The following is a 23,737-nucleotide window of genomic DNA, read 5'->3' as shown; positions in this document are numbered from 1 at the left end:
TTTGCTGATAATCTCGTCAGAGAGACTTTTTGTAAATAAATGACACAAGTGGGTTACTATTGTTTGTTGCTTTTAAATGTGAGCGGCCACATTTATTAACAAAAGATGAATACTGTAGCGGCAGAGGAAAGTTATACATAATGTGAGATATGGCAGTAACTTTAGTCCTTTAGTAATAGAAGACGTTGTGCCCAAGTTAAACTGTACTGCCTCACCAGGAAATGTAAGAAAAAAAGTGACCATGCTGAAACAACATAGATCAGTCTATGCTTTTCTGGGATTTTAATTTGCAGTAATTGTGATTATTGCAGAATATTTTCAAATACTGATCTACAGCTCTACCTTTTCAGTACAAGTGTATAAGTGAAATATAACGTATCCTGTCTGTGGTTGGGTGTGATGTACTCCCAGGAGTTAATCTGATCTACTTTAGCTTTCCAACCTCTCAGCAACCAAAGTGACATAATGTCCTATAATCTCTTGCAGGCGTATTCCCAGGATGCATACCTCAAAGGAAATGATGCGTACAGCGGAAATGCGCAGAACATCCCGGAGCCCCCTCCGATATGCTACCCACGGATAGAAGTTAAGGCTGCGGGCATGGCTCAGACATCAGAGCCCGCCGCAGTCATTGAGACCGCCCAAGGTCCGGCTCAGGGACCAGAAAGAAGAGCGGGAGTGGAAGAGAAAAGCTCCAGGGTTGAAATCCCTGTTCCGCCATCGCCTACAATCCAACAGACGTCAAAGTCTCAGACAGTGGCGTGTGTCTGCAATGACAATGTGAGGACAGTAGCCATGCCTCCTGATCCAGTTGACAGGGGGTCCTGGGTGTCTCGGGCTGGACCTAGCCACAGGACAGAGGAACATCGGTACAGTCCTTCAAAGGATGCAGGCTCAGCTAAACCAAGACCCCTTATTCCCTCAATACCTGGGGGTGCACAGTTGCAGTACCCCTCTTCCCGTCCCACGGAAAGCTCAGGCCACTCCCCTTCATCAAAACCTGGTCCGATCTATCCTGAGACGTTGTCGCCACCTGTACGGGCCGCCGCTGCCTCACCGGACAGGTTCTCCCCTGCCATATCACCCAGCGCCAACCAATACTCACCCTCTCCCACAGCCCCCTCCCTCTCTCCTCATCAGAACATAGACTGGAAAAACTACACAACCTATAAGGACTATATTGACGCCAAGAGGCTGCACACGTATGGCTGCCGCACCATACAGGAACGCTTGGACAGCTTGCGGGCAGCTGCTAATTCCAGCTCCGCTTACACACAGCAACGTACACAGTCTCCTCCTAGCACCAGTCCAAGAGCGGAACTGGGCTCCCAAGCGAGAAGGAAAAGCACCTCCAATGACCGCGAGGTAGATTCTTATAGCCAAGGCACTTCAGTCACTCCATTACGTAGCATTTCCCAAGAGAGGCTTGGGAATGGGGCAGACCGGTCAAGACCAATCAGGAATTGGCCAAGGAGTGCTTCCGAGGATGCTCTGCCTTTCTCAAGCCCCACAGGAGTTCACAAACCTCGGGCGAGGTCTTGTGACTACCTGGGGCAGCAGTCTGGAGAACCAGGTGGCTTGGCAGTGTTTGGAGATAGAGTAGGGTTGGAGGACCGGTTGTTGCTGTGTCGGGGAGAGGATGCCAGAGCTAGCAGGCAGGGAACAGGAGTAAGAGCTTTACCTCATCTAAACAGGAGTCTCACTGGACAGGGGGAAGAAGGGCGAGAAGGTGGATTATCCAACTCGTCTTTAGCTGTTCCTGTGTTTACTAAAGGTACATTGGATTCTGTACTACCATCAAGGACGGACGGTGTCATAATGAGACCGTCACGTCTGCCTGTCAAAAACTCTATCTTAGACCCTTCAGCTGCCTTATCCTCCACCAAGACCACAGACCCTCTTAAAGACCAAAGAGCTAACATCATGGCCAACCACCTGGGCTACTCCTCGCCTCTGCACCTGCAGCTCAGAGACAGGGCTGACAGTCTGAAACTAGAGAGCAGGTTAGAGGCTGGGTTGGCAGCCAGGTCCTCCTCTTGCTCTGGTACTTCCTCTAAACTGCCCATGCAGAGACAGCAACCAAGTTTAGATGTTGCTTCTTCTTCTTCTGGTTTCTCCACCACTAATGGAGCTGTGACTCAAAAGCCAAAAGTCAGAGAAATCTCCAGCTCCACCGGTGCTCTTATACGGACTAATGGCAGTCTGGCAGAGGGCGTACAAGGCCTAGATGCAACAGTCGTTGTTTTAAGAAGAGAGAAAAACTCCGGACATCCCCACATCCGCCCTCCATCCTATGTACTAGCTGTTAATGACCAGGGAGGAGTGACACACAAGTCACCACCATTGGTGAAGGCAGGCTCTGCCGATGGAGCTATATGCTGGACATCAAATGACAGCTTTAGGGAGATGCATCTCAGAAGGCTGGGAGACACACGACATAAGTCTGGCTCCAACAACTTGGATGACTCCCTGGATTCTATCCCATTCATAGGTAAGACTGCTCTAACCTTATTTTTAAATGCTTCCTCTTTATATAGCAACACCAGTAAAATGATTGTCCTGTGAAACAAATGTAAGTTTTATGCAAGAAGTCTTGGCTCTCTCTTTAACCAAAGAGTCTTTAGCCAATTGTAATCCAGTACGGGCTTGACAACTGACCAGAATGTGTGGATCAACTATTGAAAGTTGCTTGGTCAGATCCTAATCTTGTTTACGCGTTGATGTGACGTTTCCTTATCTAAATCAGGAAATGCTGTAGATGCAAATCAGGACACTTAAGTCTGATTGTGCAACGTTTGGCTTATTTTGTTACTGGGAAAGAAAACGGTTTTGTGTAAAAATATTTTTATTTTATTTTCAGTTCTATTATAAAAAAGTACTGGTGTGAAAGAAACTAAAATGATACCCAGCCCGTATGAACAGTAGATGAAAAGTGGGCCTTATTTTCATAGGATAGATTTATATTTAAAAATACAATGATGGGTTTGACATGCTCTGATGCTTGTAGCATTTGAAAGAGAGAATAACTCAGCTGCAGTGGCAAAGAAGAGGGTGTGTCCGTGTGTATTATGTTCAAAGCATGTTAGAGGAAGTTCGGATAGATGCAGTTTAAAAGGAGGACATTCTCAATGCTTTTATTGGTCGAGCATGCTGTAAACTTAACAGTTCTAAGGTGGCTATCTGGTATTTCCATCAAATATTAGTGGGTCGGACTTCAATGTGGTTGTACTTTTAATATATCCCTGTTTTCTACAGTAAGCACTCCTCTCTCCATAGAACCCAAAATACACAAAAATGACCTCAGGCCCCCTAATGCTTCAAGGGTTGGTCAATTCATTCAAAAAGAATGCATGAAAATAAAGTTTGAGCTATGTCATTGTGGCCTTACTTATCATACTACAAGGACACATCTTGTGTCGAAATGTCACAAACTGTTTAAAATACCGCAGAATTTTGTTTACTTTTTAAAACAGTGTTTGATTTTAGAAAGGTGCTTTTTTTTTATACAAAAAAACAACACTGTTGCCTTTGAAACCACTTGTCAAAGGTCATCAAGGCACTGTGATTTAGGCATACTGACTTTACTGTGTTTACAGACACAGCAGACCATGTTATTTGGGTATTCAAATGCTCAAATTAATTAATTCCTTGCGACATTTTGAACTCAGGGTGACATTGAGTCAGGTGTTTGATTATATGACAGCATTATACTGTACTGCGGGCGAGCATGACATATTCAAACCACCCCTTTGGCATCTGAGTAGAGCAGCGCACACACACACACACACACACACACACACACACACACACACACACACACACACACACACACACACACACACACACACACACACACACACACTCATACACAGCTCTCCAACTCAATACACCCCCCACCCCCTTGCTGAAATGTCTCATATTTCTCCCTGAATAGTAGAGCAAAAGAAACCCAAGAACATTGTCCCTAATGAACTGTGACATGATGGAGAAATAAGAGCATTCCTGCAGCTTCAATTAGATTTCATAAAGTCCCAAACAATAAGTGGAACAACTGCTGCACATTAGCTGTCTGCCAAACATTTTGTACTGGGAACAGATGACAACGTGGACAGCTTGTATGTGCAAAATGTCACATACTCCCTAATGAGAAATTGGCGATTTTTTGTGTTTTTCCTAAGAAAACTAAATACATTCATCACAAAGCAAATGCATCACCATCTAACTTGTGTTTGTGGCCCTGAACCTGGAAATTCATTTCCAGCACTATTTCCCTATGTAGACACAAAAACGCCTCTGCTCTCGCTTTTAAGTTCTCTAAATTTAGATAATGATTAGATCAGATTACAACATCAGCACTTCCCATTTTTTCTGTGGTCAAGTGAAGTGTTGTATACATTATATGGGCAAACCTTTGAGAAATAGTCATTCTGGGAAATGTGTTTTTGCCAACAGTTAATATCAATATGTTGTTTATAAGTATAAAGACGGGAAGCTGGGTAAACAGCTAGGTTGTCTCGGTACATAATTAAAAGAACATCCCCCTAAAAATCACCTCTAAAGCAGAGTTATTAAAACCCATATTCTTGTTTGTTTACGTACAAATGTTTAAAAAAAACTTCAAATTGTGCTTCTACCTGTGGTTTTTAGCTGTACTCTTCCTCTTTACTATTCCTTAGCTAAGTGTGCTCTCAGAAAGGATGCCAGAAAGTCACTGTGCTCTTCAAAGAAATACTTTGCAACCTACAGTAGTTAGTCTAACTGCTTCTCTGTGTTCCACTCTTTATGCTAAGCAAAGCTTAAGCTTTCCTTACTGTCAATATTTAAAGTTGTATCTATTGCACAATACTATGCACAATTAAAAACAAGTTTACAAGTAAGTATATAAGTATAAGTAAGTATAGTATATAAGTATAAGTAAGTTGTTTTTTCTACAATGGCATTCCTTATTTGCTTCCCACTCTGAATGCGGTTAGCAAGGAAACACGAGGTATAAGGAATTTCAAGAAAATAAGCAAAGAACACTTTGTACAACATAAAGGAAAAGATATGGGAGTGGGATGGGTCTCTTCTTCTACCTCTATGCAAAAAGCAATAACTATTTGATTTATAGATCTGCATTTTCAGTTTGAGGCCCAGTCAACTTTGATCCCCTTAACTAACAAGAAATTGTAATTGTACATGATTTACTCTGCAGTTTTCCAAGAAATAGGATATATATATATATATATATAAATATAAATAAGTGATTACATGGAATAGGCATCTGCCAGCCAGGGCAGAAAATGAGGTGTGCAGTTTCATGGGACATGACTTTGAGAGAAATTTGACAGCAGCGGTTTTTACCAAACTAACAAGCAGATCAGATGTGCCATTTAAAGTTGTTGCACGGAAATGTTAAGATTTGCATCAATGGATAGAAATGAGTCTTCTTTTATTTTCTGATTGACTTTTTTCAGTTTATTTTTTGTGTTGAGGGCAGTTTATAACAATATATATATAATTGTTTGATTAAATAAGGTATGAATGAAGTGCTGCACTGCTGTACTAAAGGATTGTTAGTAGTGGTAATGTTACATTAGGTTTTGCCTTCTTTTTTTTTTACAGTCACCACTGTCACAGATATGATTCATTGCTTCTCTTCATTTGTTTTTAGGGCTTGCCATCTTGCTGATATTACATATCAGAAGTTATGACACAGCTGTGACTGTGATGTAATGTTAGCTGACTACCTGTGTGTGTTTAAAGGGAAGGTGTGTTCCAGCTTATCAGAACAGAAACACCTCTCTACTTGCTGACTGCACGTCTGTCTGCCTTACTTCCCCCCCCCAGCATGCACCATTATCATAACGTTTTATTACTATCTGCTGCAATGTTTATTCAAGTAGAGATTAATTAGACTTTGTTTTTAGATGATTTTATTTACATGAAACATTGCGGCCGAATTTATGACACAAATGTATAAGAGTTCATGCCAATCTAATGAGCTTCTACACAGTGGAGAAATAGCACAAAGTGGGTCTGCTAGTCGGGAACCATTGATTTGTCTCCCTTCTTTTTTGTGCTAGCATCACAAACTGGTTAGCTAGCTATTGATATGCCGATAGCTTGGGAAGTCACACTCGGGTACTGGTAGACAAATGTGAAAAGGGAAGCATTTTCCAGTTTTCAAAATCAAGGAGGACAACATTTTATCATTCCAATGCTTTTCTGGCTTGCATCAAATAAACATAATAAGCGCGTTTTGAAACCCAAAACATAAGCAAGTGTTTATTGTGATGTGAGCCAATGAACCAGTGGAATGATAGTGCTTTGTCCTCGTTGACTTTGGAAACTGGGATATGCAACTCTTTCAAATATTTTTGAAATGATGTTCATTTGAATTTGTATAGCACTCCTGCGTAATATTACTGTCACTACATCCCGAAACAGATGAGTTTAGCATACACCCCTTAATAGATGCACTGCAGCCAAAAACAAAGAATTTTTTCTGAGAATAACAAAATGTCTGTCTTATTTGTATAGCTTTAGCAAAAAAAGCTGCAAATATTTGGTGAATTTGCCCTTTTCTTGCGCTGTACCTAAATCATAATCTTTCCATCCTCAGATGAACCATCGAGTCCAAGTACTGACCAGGACAGTACACACATTCCTGCCTCCGCTGTTATATCCACAACGCCCGTCATCACCACCATCCCTCCCAGCCCAACCCTTCCGGCCCCTTTCATTCGACGCCAGCTGTCACATGACCAAGGTATGTTCATGTCAAAGCAGCAAAATGAGGCGTATAACAATTATTGACATGGCCGAATCAATTGGAAACAGTTACAAGCAATGTCCTACTCCTCCTTTAATAGATTCTCTACGTCTCACAATCATCGAGTCAGATTCTGGTACTAAAACAGAGCGGTCCAAGTCATATGATGAAGGCCTCGATAACTACCGGGAAGAAAGCAAAGGGTAACCCACAACAGCGTTGACCCAAATATGAATAAAGGCTTGATTGTGGAAATAACACTCTTTAAATAACTTAACCTCTTCTTTTCCATTTAGGAGGGGCTTGATACCTGGTCTGAAAAATCTTAGGAAGGTGAGTTCAGTCCCTTTTTTTTAAATCTAGCATTAGTTTGCTTAGTGCCAGCTAAGGTGCACACCTGCCATACGAGAGGTCTATCTGTGTATCCTGGTTTGAACGTTTATCAGCTCATTAGTTCACACCCAGAAGATAAAACTTCTCACATTGAAATATTAATATGTTATTGGAAAAAAGGCATGGATTTATTATTATTATTATTATTATTATTATTATATTGACTGTTTCTCTGTATTGAAATCCACCTAAATAGCATGGACAATTCTACTGTCAATCCTTAATTAAAACGCTGGGGATGACATCATTCTTTCTCTCCATACTTGGATTTATTCAACAGAACACTTTAGTCTTTGGTATGTTTTCTAGGCTTACATTATTTTCTTATCCATCCCAGGCGTTGGACAGGTCATCCGAAGATTCGGGTTCAAGGAGGGACTCCTCATCAGACATCTTCTGTGACGCCACCAAGGAGGGTTTTATGCATTTCAAACAGCTGAACACAGATAAGGGCAAGGTGTGGACCGTCTCTGTTTAGACAATGCATCATATTACTCACACACTGACACAGAAAGCACCCTTTCAAGGACTCGCTGACCTTCTGTCTGACTTTCTTTATTTTCTGTACTGTATGTTTCAACGATTGCACCAGTTTGTCCTCCTTGTATGAGGTCTCTTAAAGGCAGTGATTGTGTGTTATGATGCCAACAATACAAATGTTTACAGAAATTGCCTCCACTTTGTTTTGTAAATGTGTTTCCTCTTCATGACCTATTTCTGCAGCGCGTTGGAGGAGGTATGCGTCCATGGAAACAGATGTACGCCGTGTTGAGAGGTCCCTACCTCTGCCTGTACAAAGACAAAAAGGAGGGGCAGGCTCATGCCAACTGCCAAACAGTGGACGAGCCCCTGCCAATCAGCATCAAGGCCTGTCTGATTGACATCTCGTACAGCGACACGAAGCGAAAGAACGTGCTAAGGCTGACCACGTCCGACTGCGAGTACCTGTTCCAGGCCGAGGACCGGGAGGACATGCTGGCCTGGATCAGAGTCATACAGGAGAACAGCAACCTGGATGAGGAGGTGAGAGGAGAACCGCAAGAACCACACATACAAGCAGATGAATTGCTAAATTGCATCTGAGAGTGATTTAAAAGTCAAAGAATATTCAAAATGTCAATTATAATTAGGGATGTCCCGATCACCTTTTTTTGCTCCCGATTCGATTCCGATCATTTGATTTTGACAATTTGCCGATACCGATTTTTCCCGATCCGATCTTTATGCAATGCATTAAGAGAAAAAAAAGAACATTCAAGTTGTCCCTTAAGGTTATTTTTTTAATTTAAATTGGATATTCTATCCAACATGGATATAGCTTCTTTCTTTCACAGCAGCATTGGATCAGTTCAGTTGTGCAGCATTGGATCAAAACAAAATAAAGCTTATCAGTACTCGTTAGCTTACTGCTACAATTAGACACTGCGCCCTGCCCACTCTGTTGCCAGATTGGAGAGAAATAAGCAACCAGGTCTATGAAAACAAGCCCCAAAGAAGCAACACATACATGATGTTCTGTAATTTGAAACCAAAACTAAGGCCTCAGGATGGCTTTAAGACTTGAACATGGTCATTTTTGTTTTGTAGCATTGAATACAAAATGTAAAAAAAAGTATTTAAAAAAAAAAAAAAAATTTTTAAATCCCGATCCCCGATTTTTTTTCTCCCGATTCCGATCTTTTGAAAATCACGTGATCTGCTCCGATCACGTGATCGGATCGGGACATCTCTAATTATAATCCTTTTATATGAATGAAGTATGAATGAATTTATAGTATGAATATATGCCTAAATCAACTGAAAGTATGTTAATCATCATGTCATTGGTCGACAATTGAATAAGGGTAAGGGTCTTTATGCACGGTGCTGTCCATGTCTAAAAACCTGTTTTATAACCTGACAGGGTGACATCACCCTCAGTGTAATTGTCCTCTTGCCCTACAATGATGGTTACATCATCTTGGCCTCCTCCCATTTTTTAAATCCTGACCCACTTTGCTGTAGCAGGACATTTATTTTTAGCATATTACTATATCCCAGATGGTTCCCTTTTTGTGTCTGTGACTAAAATAAAAAGGGTTTTTCTCATGGATTTAGAAATTGGATAAGAAGCTGTTCCCTATCTTGCACAGGGCCCATTGTTTTTTTGTTCATTTGATACACTGCTGTTGACATTCACAGTAAGACCTGTCATAACAATACTAAGCATATACTGTGAATACACTGTATTATGATATATCTTGCTATATTCGCCACTGGGTTAAAAATAGCCATTTTGGAAATATAAGCCCATATTTACCCTCTCTATAGGAGATAGTCCTACCTGTGTCACCTGATAGCAGCAGGTTATATTAAGGTCTGTTATGTCCCGTTAGAGAGGGGAGGAACTGATGCACACGATGCCTTTAGCGTCACATATTGTGTCCTTTGTCGGACGATTTTGGCTTGCAACGATTATGAAAACAACATCATCTAAATAAAACGATTATTTTTATTTTTTTTATATAATTATTATTTTTTAAATATTTTTTGTATTGGTTTTTCAGTTGAATTATACTTAAAGTTCATGGCAGTCCAATGTAAAAAACATACTGTTCACATTTTTTTCAATCGAGCAGCCCTACTCTTCACCCTTTTCTTATCTCTAATTTTCTTCTTTTTATAGAATGCAGTCTTCACCAGCCATGACCTCATCAGCAGGAAGATCAAAGAGTACAACACCTTGATGAGGTAAGGGGGCAAGGGAGGTCACATAAAGAAAGGAAGTGGAGAAAGTTCAAGTGAACTTAACACATTACTGGATAAGTTAGCAACGATTGGAAAGCTAATTGTGTGTTCATGTCGTACCCAGCCCGACAGGAAGCAAGACAGAGGCATCACCCAAACCTTCCCGCCAGTCAATGAGCATCAGACACACACTGCTGGGAGGGAAGGGGGACACCAAAGCAACAAGCCCAACCACACCCAAATCTGAGCAGGAGAGGAAGAACATGCACAAAGGTATGAAAACCAAACAATTTGATATATTTGACACCCACCAAATATCTTACATTTAAAAGTAACAATAGTATAAATGTCATACTTATTGTACTGTGTGTTTCTCTGTGCACTCAGATGACACAAGCCCTCCTAAGGACAAAGGGACATGGAGGAAGGGCATCCCGGGGCTGATGAGGAAACCTTTTGAGAAGAAACCGTCTCCAGGAGTCACGTTTGGAGTGAGGCTGGACGATTGTCCTCCTGCACTGAACAACAAGGTCTGCAATGACTTGAACAAATCCTATGGCTTTATTTTCAGATGATTCTTTATATGCAATAAGGTAAAGACTCTTTTTATTCCTCTGCATTGTAGTTTGTGCCCCTGATCGTGGAGGTGTGTTGTAACCTGGTGGAGGACAGGGGGTTGGAGTACACCGGCATATACAGAGTGCCTGGAAACAACGCAGCAATCTCACACATGCAGGAGGAGCTCAATAACAAGGGCATGAACGATATCGATATCCAGGATGATGTGAGTGGTCGATCGACCTTTGTTGCTTTATTTAAACTCACCTTGGAGTTTCATATTCTACAGTGGAGCCTGTAATGTGTCTGGGACTGATACAAATGTAGGGGGGGGGGTGACCTATTCTTCTATTCTTGTGTGCTTAGAAATCATCTTACATCTAATATGTCTCTCATATCCTACTCTCATGTTTTACAGAAATGGAGGGACCTGAATGTGATCAGCAGTTTGTTGAAGTCTTTCTTCCGTAAACTTCCAGAGCCATTATTCACAAATGGTAAGTTGCTTTTTTCCTTGTAGTGCATGCCACCTAGTGGTCATAAATAAGAACTACAAACCAGTACATCTGTGAATGCATTTCTATCCACCTCCCGCCTATTTTTTTCATTTCTGTGTGCAGATAGGTACGGAGATTTTATAGAAGCCAACAGAACAGTAGACCCAGTGGAGAGACTCAAAGTGCTAAAGAGGCTGGTGAGTTGCTTTGACAATACATGTTGTGCTATTATTATTATTATTATTATACATTATCCCTTTTTTATTCTTAGGGTTACAGTTAGACTTATTTATTAGTTTTGTTTGCATTTGGAGTAAAGCTCAGGAGGTCTTCATAGTCAAAGTCCTCATGAAATGCAACATCGTTTTGTGTTTGTTTATCTTTCTCTGCTTATTGCATCATTTCTCTGTTTTTTGTAACAGCTTCATGAGTTGCCGGATCATCATTACGAGACCCTCAAGTTCCTCTCAGCTCATCTCAAAACTGTGGCTGACAACTCAGACAAGAATAAGGTAGATATATAACTTTATACATTTACTTATTATGTTTTGATGAGAGCAATTGAAAGTTCATGATTAAAATGGTTTTATTGTATTTTAGATGGAACCAAGAAACCTTGCCATCGTGTTTGGTCCCACGCTGGTGCGCACCACAGAGGACAACATGACACATATGGTGACACACATGCCCGACCAGTACAGGATAGTGGAGGCCCTCATTCAGAATGTGAGCATTAACAGCAATTATAGACATTAGACCACATATGCACATGTAAAACAGAGAAAAGGTCATTGTAATGCTTCTTTTCTTTCCTATAGTATCACTGGTTTTTCACTGAAGAAGGAAATGAAGATCCAGCGGTGGGTTCAGGCTTCACTGCCAATTCTTTTTTGATGTCCTCTTTTTAGAGCTGAATTCAATTCTAAATACATGATTGCAATCGTACACATATGAGTTTGCAAACACAATATAGAAAAAACAATCTACAAGATATCATCATGTAAGAACATTTTAAATAAACACGATTTAACAGCCAATCTATCGCTGAACAGCAATTCCAACACTAAGGGGAAACGCCAGCTTTCGTACTGCAGCTTTTCCCAGTTCTTATGGCTTCTGGAATAAAACTAACATGTTTTTAATTGGTCTTACATACAGATGATATTATAGCATTTTATTAAAAGTCTCCTATTATACTATTTCTAGGCATATATTATAGGTCTTAGATATATAAAGGACATGTCTATGAAGTGTTTTGCTCAGAATACCAAAAAGATCACCCATTCTAGCCATCCCTCATACCCCTCTATTTCAGCCCTGTTAGAGAAGTGCTGATTCTGGGTCCGTAGCTTTCGATTTGGCATAAAAGGGGGCCTTTAAAGCAACTCGTTAACACAAACGTTTAGGGCTACAAATCTCTCTTCAACGTTCTTGTGAATCTGGTCCTCACTGTGTTTCAGACTATGTCCCATTATGGGAGCGCGGTGGAGTCTCAGCCCGTCCCCAACATCGACCACCTGCTCACCAACATCGGCCGTACGGGCACCTCGCAGGGTGAAGTATCAGGTAACGTGCTGCCTTTGGCAGACCGACTCTTTGGTGGGTTCACCTTTCTCTACCCTTTTCTCTGCTGAGTCAAACAAGGAACGGTGTGTAACCCAGTTACAAATGTTGATGATAACGCTGCTTCTTCCCTAGGCCACGCCTCCTCTTTTGCTTCTTTGGCTGTTGCCATTAGATAGAAATGTCTATGGCTAACCATGAGTCCAAATGCCTGTGTGGGTTTCAGTGGGCAATTTACTTGCATCAATAAGAGTTAAAAGGATGCAATAAATTGTTTTGCTTCCTCATTTGCTTTAAGAGATCTGTCCCCCCTACTCGATATTTAACATATTTAGATTTTTCTTTTTTATTCCCCCTATCCCTTTAACACCCGTTTTAGTTAAACTCCACAACCGGGCTGTTTTTTCTCCCTCCCTTTTTCCTGCCTACTGTTGCACTTATAAGGTATGTTCTTTCCCACGTCAGAAATAGATGTTTTTACAGTGAAAGGCAACCTCTGATTCCTCTGTCTCTAGTGAGGCTCTGTCGGGTGTCCTAAAGGCTTTCCCAGCATTCACACATACTGATCTTGACACAGGCCAAGTGGGAGGAGTCTATCACACCATGATGACACTGATGGACTCTATAATGTCCGTGATGGACAGCTGGAACTGTAGGAAGAAGGAGGATTGTTGCCCGCAGTGTAGCTGCCTAGTCTGCAGGAACCCGCAGTTCGGTTAAGTGCCAAAGACAGAAAGAAAAAAAGCAATAAAGAAAGAAACCGTGAGGAAAAGATGAATCGGAGCGGCTACACGGTACTGTGCAGTCTCCGGTGTTGTGGGTTTTCTATCAGTTATACCTAACAAAGGCCGGTGCCACTGTCTCTCCGCTGTCTCTCCTTACTGTCTCGCAAGCTCGCCAACAGGAGAGATAGCATGGTATGGTTCCTACGTCTCCAGTCAGTGTGCACTTGCATATTGTGCCATCATCTGTATTGTAAGGGGTGTATAGGGGGGCTCGGCTATGTCACACAAACAAAGAAAAACAAATTTTAGCTAGCAGGATGAGAGGAAGTAGATATGATTACAGAGCAGGTGAGGACTGATCTTAGGTTTTCCTTGCTGACACTCTCTCTCTCATGTAGTGTCCCCTCTTTTCATATAGCTAGCCCCTCTGTGACCCCCCTGTCACTTATTATTGTCACTGTTATATTTTGGTTTCCTCCATTGCCGTCTCTGTCATCACTGTGTCGTTGTTGTCATTGCAGCTCATCTCACTTTCAGCTTAAAAAGCAGGAAATCAAGGGTTTTGTATAGTTTATATAGTGTACACATGCGTAACTTGGTTTTCAGTGACTTATTCATATCAAGATGTTGACACACTTTAGAGTCGAACATGACACATAATAAATGTGATGATCCAAATGTTTTCAGTTAAATTGAAGAGTTTATTGTCAGGCTAATTCTACCTAGATAAACCTTTTGGATCAGATGAATACCGTAGCTGTAAAGTTTCCTTTTTGGAGGATGATATGGTTTTCACATACTTTTGTTACAGAAAAAGTCTTTTTAGGTGAAAATGTAAATGAAAAAAAAAAAATTCAAACGTATTTGAGCAGGCACACTAAACTTACATTTGTACACAATACTCAGCCTTTTCTAGGAGTGGTTTCAGATGTTTCCCAGCAATGTATACAATTGGGTTCACGTCTGCATACCTGGATATCCTTCACCATCACCATCCTTGTGTTGCATGGAACATTATCTGCCTCATTGTTCAACTGTACGTGTTCGTCGCTAAAGTTGCACTCAGTATCACTAAGAAACATAAGAACAGTTTATAACTATCTTTACTTGGCGTGTGTTGTGGAAGAACGTCACATGTAGATGTGGACCTGAGTGTAACGTAGAGCTCATCTGCCCTGTGTGAAGCATGGCCTGTCGTCTGCTCGTGTGTGTGTGTGTGTGTGCCCACGCGTCTCGTCTGCTGTGTTTTCACCCCCCTTCTCATCAACATTCTTCTCTTTCCCTTTCTTCTCCTCCCTGATTCATTCCCCCCCGTTGCACCTTGTACATGTGGCCATCTTGGTTTTGAAATCTTCTAACATGTCCTTCTCTTTCTCTCTTTTACCCACAGATTCACCCACTAGTGACTCAGCGAAATCAAAGGTGAGTGTGTGTGCACTGTGTTAACCCTCTCAGGCCACTGTGTGTAGGATGACAGGAGGTAGGTGACAAGCAGGAAAGAATGCCAGACAAGATCAGCATAAAAAAAAACTACATTAAAAAAGTTATTTCACACACAAAATACGTCTTACCTCCTGCGCTTTGTCTTGGCCCAATGCAGATGGTTTTGGCTAATGCGCCGAGCGTAGTTATACGACTTTACTGCTTCTACCCTAATATAATCATTTGAAAAAAAATGGTGGTGCATACATGCGTTTAAGAAGTTAGAAGCAACAGCTATGTACACAAACAAGCGTTGTCTTCTTTCTATCATAGTGCTTTAGTTCACAATTCAAATTGGCATACCTCAAATTAGATATGTCACTGATAGCAAATACGTTTCTGTTTGCCTCGTGGCCTGCTCAAAAGATTGCTCCTCCTAGACGGGAAATAACTAGTTTCTGCATGTTTTTGATTGGAAATACTTTCTACTAAAGGAATAGTCCGAATGAAAACTGTTGACAGTGGCTCTTCTAGAGGAACCAGTATAGATTTGACTGGGAGTGTTTCTGTTTAGCTTTTTCAAATGTAATTCCTCAATAATGTGAGCACCACGCTTTACACTTCATCAGGTTGCAAGCAGAAATTCATTCCTAAAGGATATATCAAAACAATATGAATGGGTGAATACCATCAGGGCTTAGTGAGATCTTCCATTTGAAATGATTAATCATTTGTTCTGCTTCATGACACATTGAACTTAACACTCCTGAAGAGCTCAGGATTGTGCAGCAGTCGTTCATGAAGAGACTAAATCAATGTTTAAGATGTGTGTGTCATTATCTAAAGCGAGCCTTTCATCACTGCTTTGTTTGTGGCTGCTTTCCTTCAGCTTCAGTCATGCGAGAGCCCAGGCTTGCGTAGGGATGCTTCAGTCCATGCTACTGCTTCTGCTGCTTCTCCATTAAGGCTGGAATGGAAACAATAATGTGCTTCCTGTTAATGACACCTGCTAATGTTCCTCTCTCTGTCTGTCCACTTCTCTGGTTTGTGTTGCATCACGGGAGCAGATGGAGTACAGGTTTTTAGCCAGGGGTGAAGGGGTCTTCGTTCTCTCAGCATCAGAAATACTCATGTACTCAAATGGTGTCTTCTTCTTTCCGCAGGGTTCCTGGGGCTCAGGGAAGGACCAGTGCAGCCGAGAGCTCCTGGTCTCCTCCATCTTTGCTGCAGCCAGCCGCAAAAGAAAGAAATCAAAGGAGAAGCCGCAGCATAGCAGCTCAGATGACGATCTGGATTCAGTTTTTACCAAGAAGGAAATCACTGGACAGAATCCGAACCACCTCCAGATTGAGGTACTGAGCGACAGTCGTCCTAGCCCCAACGCAAAACCCAACGCTAAGCAACCAGAGGAGAGGAAAGAGAACGGGAGAGCTGTGGAGATCACACCTAAAGCCAAGAGAGAGCACAGAAACTCCTTGTTCCTGAAGGAGAAGACTCCACCCAGACCCTCCCCTTCCCCAAAGATCTCAGGCCCCCAAACAGCTCCTCAGAGGAAGTCCTCCTCTGTGTCGGACCCCCCATCCTGGCTTGATGAGAACACCTCCGGGACCACGAGTTCTGGAGTGTCTCTGTCCCGCTCGAGGCCCAAAAGGTGGACTGGAGCATCTCCTGATCTTCCTGCGGGAGCGAGTGTCGGACTGGCTTCAAGTCAAGGGGCGTCCGCGGGCGCAGAGGTGAGCTCCATCACCTCCGACTACTCCACCACTTCCTCCATCACGTTCTTGACCGGAGCCGAGTCCAGCATCCTCAGTCCGGAGCTGCAGTGTGGGGAGGAGGCCGACGACGAGCGCAGTGAGCTCATCAGCGAGGGGCGACCCATGGAGACGGACAGCGAGAGTGACTTCCCGGTGTTCGCCCCGAGCGGAGGCAGCAGCCAATCCACGCCCTGCCCAGAAGACAAGAGTGAAGCGAGAGGAAGTGGAGCAGCAGAGGGGAGCGCCGCGCCGAAAATGGAAGCACGACGCCTCTTCCCGTCGCAGAGGATGATCGAGTGCGACACGCTCTCCAGAAGGTGGTCCCTGAGACAGAAAACAGACAGTGAGTCCTCGGTGGAGGGGGTTTCTGGAAGTGGGGAGCGTAGCGAGAGCAGGTCGGAGTCTTCCACCAGGCTCTCTCGAGTTCTGGAGGTGATGAAGAAAGGCCGGTCGACAAGCAGCCTCAGCTCGTCTTCACGCAGCGAGTCGGAACGCGCCGAACCAGCCTGGCACGTCAAAATCACCGAGCGGCTCAAGTTGAGGCTACGCACATCTGCGGACGACATGTTCACCCAGAAGAACCGAGGCACGGAGGCTCGAGGGAAGAAGAAGAACATCCGCCGGAGACACACCATGGGCGGGCAGAGGGACTTCGCAGAGCTGGCGGTCATCAACGACTGGAGGGAGCAGGGGGGGGTGGACCAGACCGCCGATCTGTCCGCTCTGGACCGCCTCAAGCCCAGATGTTCCTCTCAGGACTTCTCCATCCAGAACTGGATCACAAGAGAGCGATGTAGAGGATCGGATTCAAGTGTCGAGGTCGCGCCTAAAGCCCTCCCGGAGGACCAAGAAGCCCAGGAAGTAGCTTCTGAAAGACCTCCTCCTCCATCTGAGTCTCCGAGCGTACAGCCGCCAGCGGGGGAGCAAGTGAACGGTAGCGGGCTGCAAAGTAAAAACAAAGCCAGCCTCGGGGCGGACCCTCACCCACACAAACTGTCCGGGGCACAGGTTGTACGCTCACGGTTCTACCAGTATCTGTGAAACGGTGGTGTGTAAAACGGAATGAATGTGTAAATGTACGAATGTGGGTATTTTAGCTAAGGTTACTGCACAATATTTTTTCTACAAAGTATACTTTATGTATCTACTGTACATACTGTGTATATGCTTATGTGATTGTTACTGGAATAATGCTGAAGAGATGTTTATGTGTGAAACTCCATACTGGAACAGACGTGGACAAAACTTCCTCCTGCAAGATCGGACCCTACCAATGTGACTCTGTTAAGAAGGGGTGAAGAAATGGACTTATGAAAAGCAACAGGGTCAACTTGACTACAACTGAATGCAGGAGGAAGCTTTTTTTATGGAATCATGGTTCAGTTCTTCCTATTATAAGCGGTATGAAGAATGTATTATTCTCTTTGGACTAACACTAGTTTTTTTGTGACAATATTGTCATTTTCAAACCAATATGTATGTGTTTGTTGCCTGTACTTGAAGTATGTGGATGTAACTGAGGGCTGCTTTCTGAGCTGGGTGCTGTGGGAAGTTTCTTTTTTCACAGCACAGTCACAACAGCCAGATATTAGCTTGATGGACTGGAGAATTATTATAGTTTTATCAAATAAAAACTGACAAACAGAAATGAAATGCTGATACTATAGTATGTAATGCTTGGTACAGTAGTTTTCTTTTCAAAACTTTGTCCAGTTATAGTAAGTTTTTACACGTTTTTTTTATCTCAACAAGAAAAAGTGCCTCTTTTTTTCATTTTTTAAGAGCGTTTTTACCCACAGTTGAAAAGACAACCTTTTTAGGAAAAACAATAACCACAGGCATTCCAGAGATGTTTTTTTGTTGTGAGGTCTTTCCTGTTATTAGTTAAACTCACATCAAGCGGAGCTTTGAGGTGTATGTCAGTGTCTGTGTTTCATTATAGTTTTACTCCAACCCCCCCCCTCCCCCTTGTATGCAGTCAAATGTATGGGCGCTTAAAACCTGGGAGAATAAACAACAAGTTATCTTTAAAACTGCATGAAACAATGTTTTCTGATCAGTAAACATCTTTCCTGTTTCCAGCAAAACATGGGTGTGCAATGCCCTTCTCAACAAACACTGGAAATAAATAATCTTTATTAGATGTTTGTGTCTGTTTGTCTTCATTTCTTCATACCCTAGAAACCTTTATGCATAAATGAGTAGAATTTGCCCCAAAACAATGTATATAGTACACTCATACTATCTTTACTAAGTGGGTCACATTGGTTATGTGCAAAGATGTACATAACAAATACATATAATGATATCATATATAGGTACATAATACATTACATTATACATTATCATGAATACATTGTAGTTGTTATTACAGTATATTATATTATTATAATCTATATAAAATATATTAATATTATATTTCTAATATATTTTAACAATGACAGAATATTATACTGTAATAAAAGCTACAATATATTTATTTAAAGGTAATGTATCTATCTCTAAATGTGTTGTAGTTTTTATAACAGTATAATACTGTCATTACTTGAAAAGGCACTAGATTTGTAGTACCTATACATTATTAAATAAATATTAAAAATGATGTCCGTCAAAATGCATTATCAGACTATTTTTGAGGTGACAGAACACAATAGAAGAATTGCAGTGATTTACATAAGGAGTCACATATTTTGACACTTTGATTGTTAATTGGTAAACTGTATAAATATGTTCTAATGCATCTTACATGTACAATTATAAAATGTCTCTGTAAAAGAGATGTTTAAAAGTATACGTATAGTACGTCAGTTAAAATCCACTGTTTAGTTACTGCATGACATGTCTAAAGGGAAAGGGAGGGTAGTATGCTTCTGTTCAAATAGGTAAGGCTGCAAAATAAATAGCATTCAATGTCCAGTACGTAAAACACTGATGAAACAATATAAGCAATAGCTGTGTATTCATTCACACTCACACACTGTGAGGTGCTGAGTGCACAAGTGTCTACACAACATGTGTAGTTGAGTTATGGAAGAGGGCGTGGACAAGTACTCAGATCTTGTAGTAAAGTAAAAGTAGAAGTACCAGGGTAGGAATACTCTGTTACAAGTAAAAGCAATCAAAATCTTACTCAAGTAAAAGTGTACAAGTATTGGCATCAAAATATACTTAGTAAAATGTCGTAATTATGCAAATTAGCCTATTTCAGAATAGTTTATTATATGTTTTGATTATAATGATTGATGCATTTAAGTGTTGGTAGAGCTGGTAAAGGTGCAGCTTGTTTTAATTTATTTGTATACTGCAGGCAGGGTAGCTTCTGAATTTACTCCAGGTGTAACTGAAGTCTGATTTAAGTTTTGTTTGTATACAATACATTATTGATCCAAATCTGCAAAGTAACTAAAGATATTTAATAAATGTAGTGGACTAAAAGTACACTATTCACCTCTGAATTGTAGTGGACTAAAATGTCAAAGTAGAACACATTTGAAATACTCAAGTAGAGTACAAGTCTCTCAAAAGTGTACTTAAGTTCAGTCCTTGAGTAAATGTACTTAGTTACTTTACACCACTGACCCACTCCAATGAAAAATAACTATGCTCAGTGCATGATGCATCCCCTAGTATCTACAACAAACGGATCACATGGTATGAAAAGGCCAACACTTACGTGTATAGGGCAGGGCATCCTAATGACAAATAAGTACATGTTAGAGTCTATAGATAATTTGGCCATAGTACTTGAATCCTTTCAGAAGTTAAACTCTTTTGTGATATTGGGCCTGACTGTCACTCACCCTTTTTGCACTACAACCCACACGTTGTTATCTATGGATGTTTTGTACTCTCAGTGCTGTCCCGGCCGGACACACCCCTGAGTCATGGGACAGATATGTTTTCCACATCGGCTCCCCTATGAACATGAAGCCCCGCCCACCACGAACACACCTGCAGCTTCAGGCATCTGCTTTGTTCTTCATTCGCACAGTGAATTATGACTTTTTCATGTTTTTTTTCTAATGAAATGTAACAAATCACAGCTAATAATATACACTTATTTAAAAAGTACGATGACACAACAAACGTTAAAGGGAGTTAATGTAATTCATTCTTTACAACCTTGCCTGTATGGATATGTTCTTTGCCTCCATCATGAATTTGGAATTTTACCAAAGACAGTAAGAGCAGAATCCATAACGTAAAACACTGATGAAACAATATAACAAATTAATTGATTCAAGTTATACAATTTGAGTAGAGAATTGTATCAATTGTTCCAACTATCTGGTAGTAGTAGACACTGTGGTTGACAGCGATGTAAGCCATCATTAATATTAATAAAAATTGTAAATGTATTACAGAGATTAAACAGAACAAGCTAGCACACAGATACAAAAAAATAGGGGAACTATAACGTTGCTATAAACAAATACAATCTTACCAAACTAACTTTATGAGAAAAAGAATGATAACATTCAAAAATATTTAAGATGATACTCGAATATAAAGAGTGTGCTCATGATAAACAGAAACAGACAAATCAAATATTTAAACCTCTGCATTTTCAATATGCGGAATGTGCGCATGATGACAATTAGCTAACAATCTGCCTTGTGTGGTGCAGTGATGTAACCTGAACACTCCCAGTCTGTGTTAGAGAGCGCTCCACACAGTTCATATCACCATAGCAGCCTCCACCATATCCACCTGACACCTTTATCCTTTATACACCTGGGTAAGTACATTTTATGTCATTTCTGAATTATGCTTTAAGGGAACATTTTGAGTTTTTAATTGACACTGATTATTTTCTGTAGCATAAACCTTTTTTTGCCAATTGGTTTGGTCCTCTGTCGTCCTAAATGTATATTTTACAAATAAGTTCAGCTTTTTCTATCAACTAGCAATTATTATTTTTTTATTATCAAACTATTACATGTCATTTGATTATTATTTTTACACAGTAGTATCACCTTCTGAAGGAAATAGCTTATTATGAAACCTTGCCGGAAGCTTAGCTGTTTCGTGAAACCAGAAGAACAGGTGAAGCAACCTTATGTAAAAAGACAAAAGGAAAAAGGCATTCTCAGCAGCAGTACTGAGAAAGATAAAGAGTTATCTTGTTTCACAAAACCATAACCTTTTACCTATATGGGGAACAATAGAGAAGAACGTCAACACCTTCGGCAGACAGACTATACAGTAATAACTGTTTGTTTAAAGCTTATGCATTACTATAGCATTAATCAGACTCATGATGGACTGTTTTTTTGAAAAAGCAGATGAAGCAGAAAGACATTTTGTCTTTTGTTCATCCTGTTCATCCTTTTGTTAAATCCTGTGCATACATTATCAACAATGCAACCCGGCAACTAAAAGTTTTAGCTTAGTTAAATAGAATTTGATGTACTACTTTGAATTAAAAATTATACTCAAGAATTTCCATGTTATGCCACTGTTTACGTGCCAGAATAATATATGGTCCATTTTTCAATTCAAATTCAAAGGTATTATTGTCATATGTATAAGCTACAGACTGTAGAAATGGCTATGAAAATCTTCTGACCCGAGCTCCTCCAACAATGCAACATATATAATAAAATAGCAAAATACAAATAAAAAATTGTGCAAGAAGTCGATATACATGTAAATATAATATACAAGAAAATAATATGAAATTAAATAATGTACATTAAGACAAAATCAAATATGGTTTATTGCGGTGATAACTATTTAGATAGATTATAAGATGATATGTCCATTTAATACATAAGACATTCTGCAAAATAAAAATATAAAAAAGCTTCAAGGTATAAAAAAACAAAAAAAACAACAAATATAATTAACCATCAAATCGAATTTGACCAGATTGCGTGCACTCAATCTAGTATAAAGTTGGTTAAAAATGTGTGTATGTACTGTGTTGGCTGTGAGTTGTGGCATTTAGCGGCTCATACTTACATATACTTACTTTTAGGAACAATGTCAGCCGTCTACCTCCTCCTCCTGCTCCTCCCTCTGGTGTCAGCTCAGACCTATCACTGGGGTCCCTGTCCTGACCCCAAAGTGCAGCCTAACTTCAATCTTCAACAAGTAAACAACCATTCAAACATTCAATCAAATACTATTCACTGAACTACGCAGAACTAATGCAACCTCTCTGCTAACAGTATCTGGGGAAGTGGTATGAGATCGAGAAGCTGCCTGCTTCCTTCGAGAGAGGAAAGTGCATCGAGGCAAACTACGCTGTGAGGAAAGATGGTACCATTCGGGTGCTGAACAGCGGATTCTAGTGAGTATCCAAGGATATTTATTATGTTGTTATGACCTGACCAATCACTTAATTTCTGTTCAGTGTTACAGACTCTTGAAAACAAACCCACTTATCTTTCTTTTCAATCTGACTTGATTGACTAGATTGCATCATTCTGGGAAATGTGCTTACTCATTGTTTCTCCAACTTCAAAAAAAGAGTCTTGTTACCGCTTTCATGTGTCTTTTCATTTGTTAGGTTAATATGAATCTTGACCCCAGACTGAGGCTACTAGTTAGCTTAGCCTTGCATAAAGACTGGAAACAGGGAAATAGCTCTGTCCAGAGGTTACAAAATCCATCTTCCACCACCACTACAAATCATATCGTCATCTGAAAGTTTATTATAAGCTTAAAAAATACATGTATTGCACATATTTACTTCTTCTGAACAACCACGACTGTTTTAAACTAAATAATATTGGGGATTTCTTTTTACATTTTAGATGTAGGATGTAGGATAAATGTAGGATGGTTGATAAGCTGTAGGCTACTGTGTTATTATGCTTAGGTTACGTGAATTTGATCAGAATTCAAAAGGTGTGTGTCTGAGGAACCATGAGCTAACATTTATTTTTTTGATTGCTGATACCCACATTGCTAATTATTCTGACTTCAGCTATGTTTACTATTCACTAAAAAATCATAACCGACAAATATTACATACATTCAGTGAACTCTTTACATCCAATATTTGGGCCCTTACTATGATTGGATCATCATTATAACACACCAGTGGTTATAATGACTTTATATAACTAATTATTAGTTATGGAGATGACTAAAGGCCTATGGTGTCACACCTTAGGGAGGAGTCTATGCTTATTATGAAAAAGAAAAAAGACAGTACTTTGGACACAACCCTCTGTATGCTGGGAGATGATAGACATTTTAATCCTTTTTTAGTTAGATTACTTTCCCTAATCTTGGTTTTCCTTCAAACATGTACTCTGCTTTTGTATTTTACATATTTGTTTGAGAGAATTCAAAGTGTATCAAAGTGTGTCTCTCTCTCTCTCTCTCTCTCTC

The 23,737-nt window shown here is 40.6% G+C and overlaps 2 protein-coding genes across 6 annotated transcripts in view; both read left to right on the top strand.

The window, feature by feature from the left end:
• arhgap21a (Rho GTPase activating protein 21a) overlaps positions 1 to 18,536 on the top strand; it is an 87,535-nt gene extending 68,999 nt beyond the window's left edge. For all 5 annotated transcript variants that reach the window (XM_010789811.1, XM_010789810.1, XM_010789809.1 and 2 more), the window contains 18 exons: positions 487 to 2,491; positions 6,605 to 6,751; positions 6,855 to 6,957; positions 7,051 to 7,087; positions 7,485 to 7,604; positions 7,871 to 8,170; positions 9,813 to 9,877; positions 9,999 to 10,147; positions 10,262 to 10,404; positions 10,500 to 10,658; positions 10,851 to 10,929; positions 11,053 to 11,126; positions 11,352 to 11,441; positions 11,530 to 11,655; positions 11,748 to 11,789; positions 12,390 to 12,495; positions 14,608 to 14,639; positions 15,803 to 18,536. In XM_010789811.1, coding sequence (XP_010788113.1) covers positions 487 to 2,491; positions 6,605 to 6,751; positions 6,855 to 6,957; positions 7,051 to 7,087; positions 7,485 to 7,604; positions 7,871 to 8,170; positions 9,813 to 9,877; positions 9,999 to 10,147; positions 10,262 to 10,404; positions 10,500 to 10,658; positions 10,851 to 10,929; positions 11,053 to 11,126; positions 11,352 to 11,441; positions 11,530 to 11,655; positions 11,748 to 11,789; positions 12,390 to 12,495; positions 14,608 to 14,639; positions 15,803 to 17,434 — 5,409 coding nt within the window. In that variant the 3' untranslated portion in view covers positions 17,435 to 18,536. The remainder of the gene's footprint in view (positions 1 to 486; positions 2,492 to 6,604; positions 6,752 to 6,854; positions 6,958 to 7,050; positions 7,088 to 7,484; positions 7,605 to 7,870; positions 8,171 to 9,812; positions 9,878 to 9,998; positions 10,148 to 10,261; positions 10,405 to 10,499; positions 10,659 to 10,850; positions 10,930 to 11,052; positions 11,127 to 11,351; positions 11,442 to 11,529; positions 11,656 to 11,747; positions 11,790 to 12,389; positions 12,496 to 14,607; positions 14,640 to 15,802) is intronic.
• Positions 18,537 to 21,060: 2,524 nt separating this feature from the next.
• LOC104961513 (apolipoprotein D-like) overlaps positions 21,061 to 23,737 on the top strand; it is a 4,034-nt gene continuing 1,357 nt past the window's right edge. Inside the window, exons 1-4 of the mRNA XM_010789819.1 lie at positions 21,061 to 21,131; positions 22,374 to 22,489; positions 22,567 to 22,688; positions 22,871 to 22,902. Of these exons, the coding sequence (XP_010788121.1) occupies positions 22,379 to 22,489; positions 22,567 to 22,688; positions 22,871 to 22,902 (265 nt within the window). The 5' untranslated portion in view covers positions 21,061 to 21,131; positions 22,374 to 22,378. The remainder of the gene's footprint in view (positions 21,132 to 22,373; positions 22,490 to 22,566; positions 22,689 to 22,870; positions 22,903 to 23,737) is intronic.

This window comes from Notothenia coriiceps, unplaced genomic scaffold, assembly GCF_000735185.1.
Source record: "Notothenia coriiceps isolate Sejong01 unplaced genomic scaffold, NC01 NC01_scaffold00033415, whole genome shotgun sequence".
Lineage (NCBI taxonomy): Eukaryota > Metazoa > Chordata > Actinopteri > Perciformes > Nototheniidae > Notothenia > Notothenia coriiceps.
The sequence above is the reverse complement of the archived record's forward strand: the minus strand, read 5'-3'. Positions and strand labels throughout refer to the sequence as shown.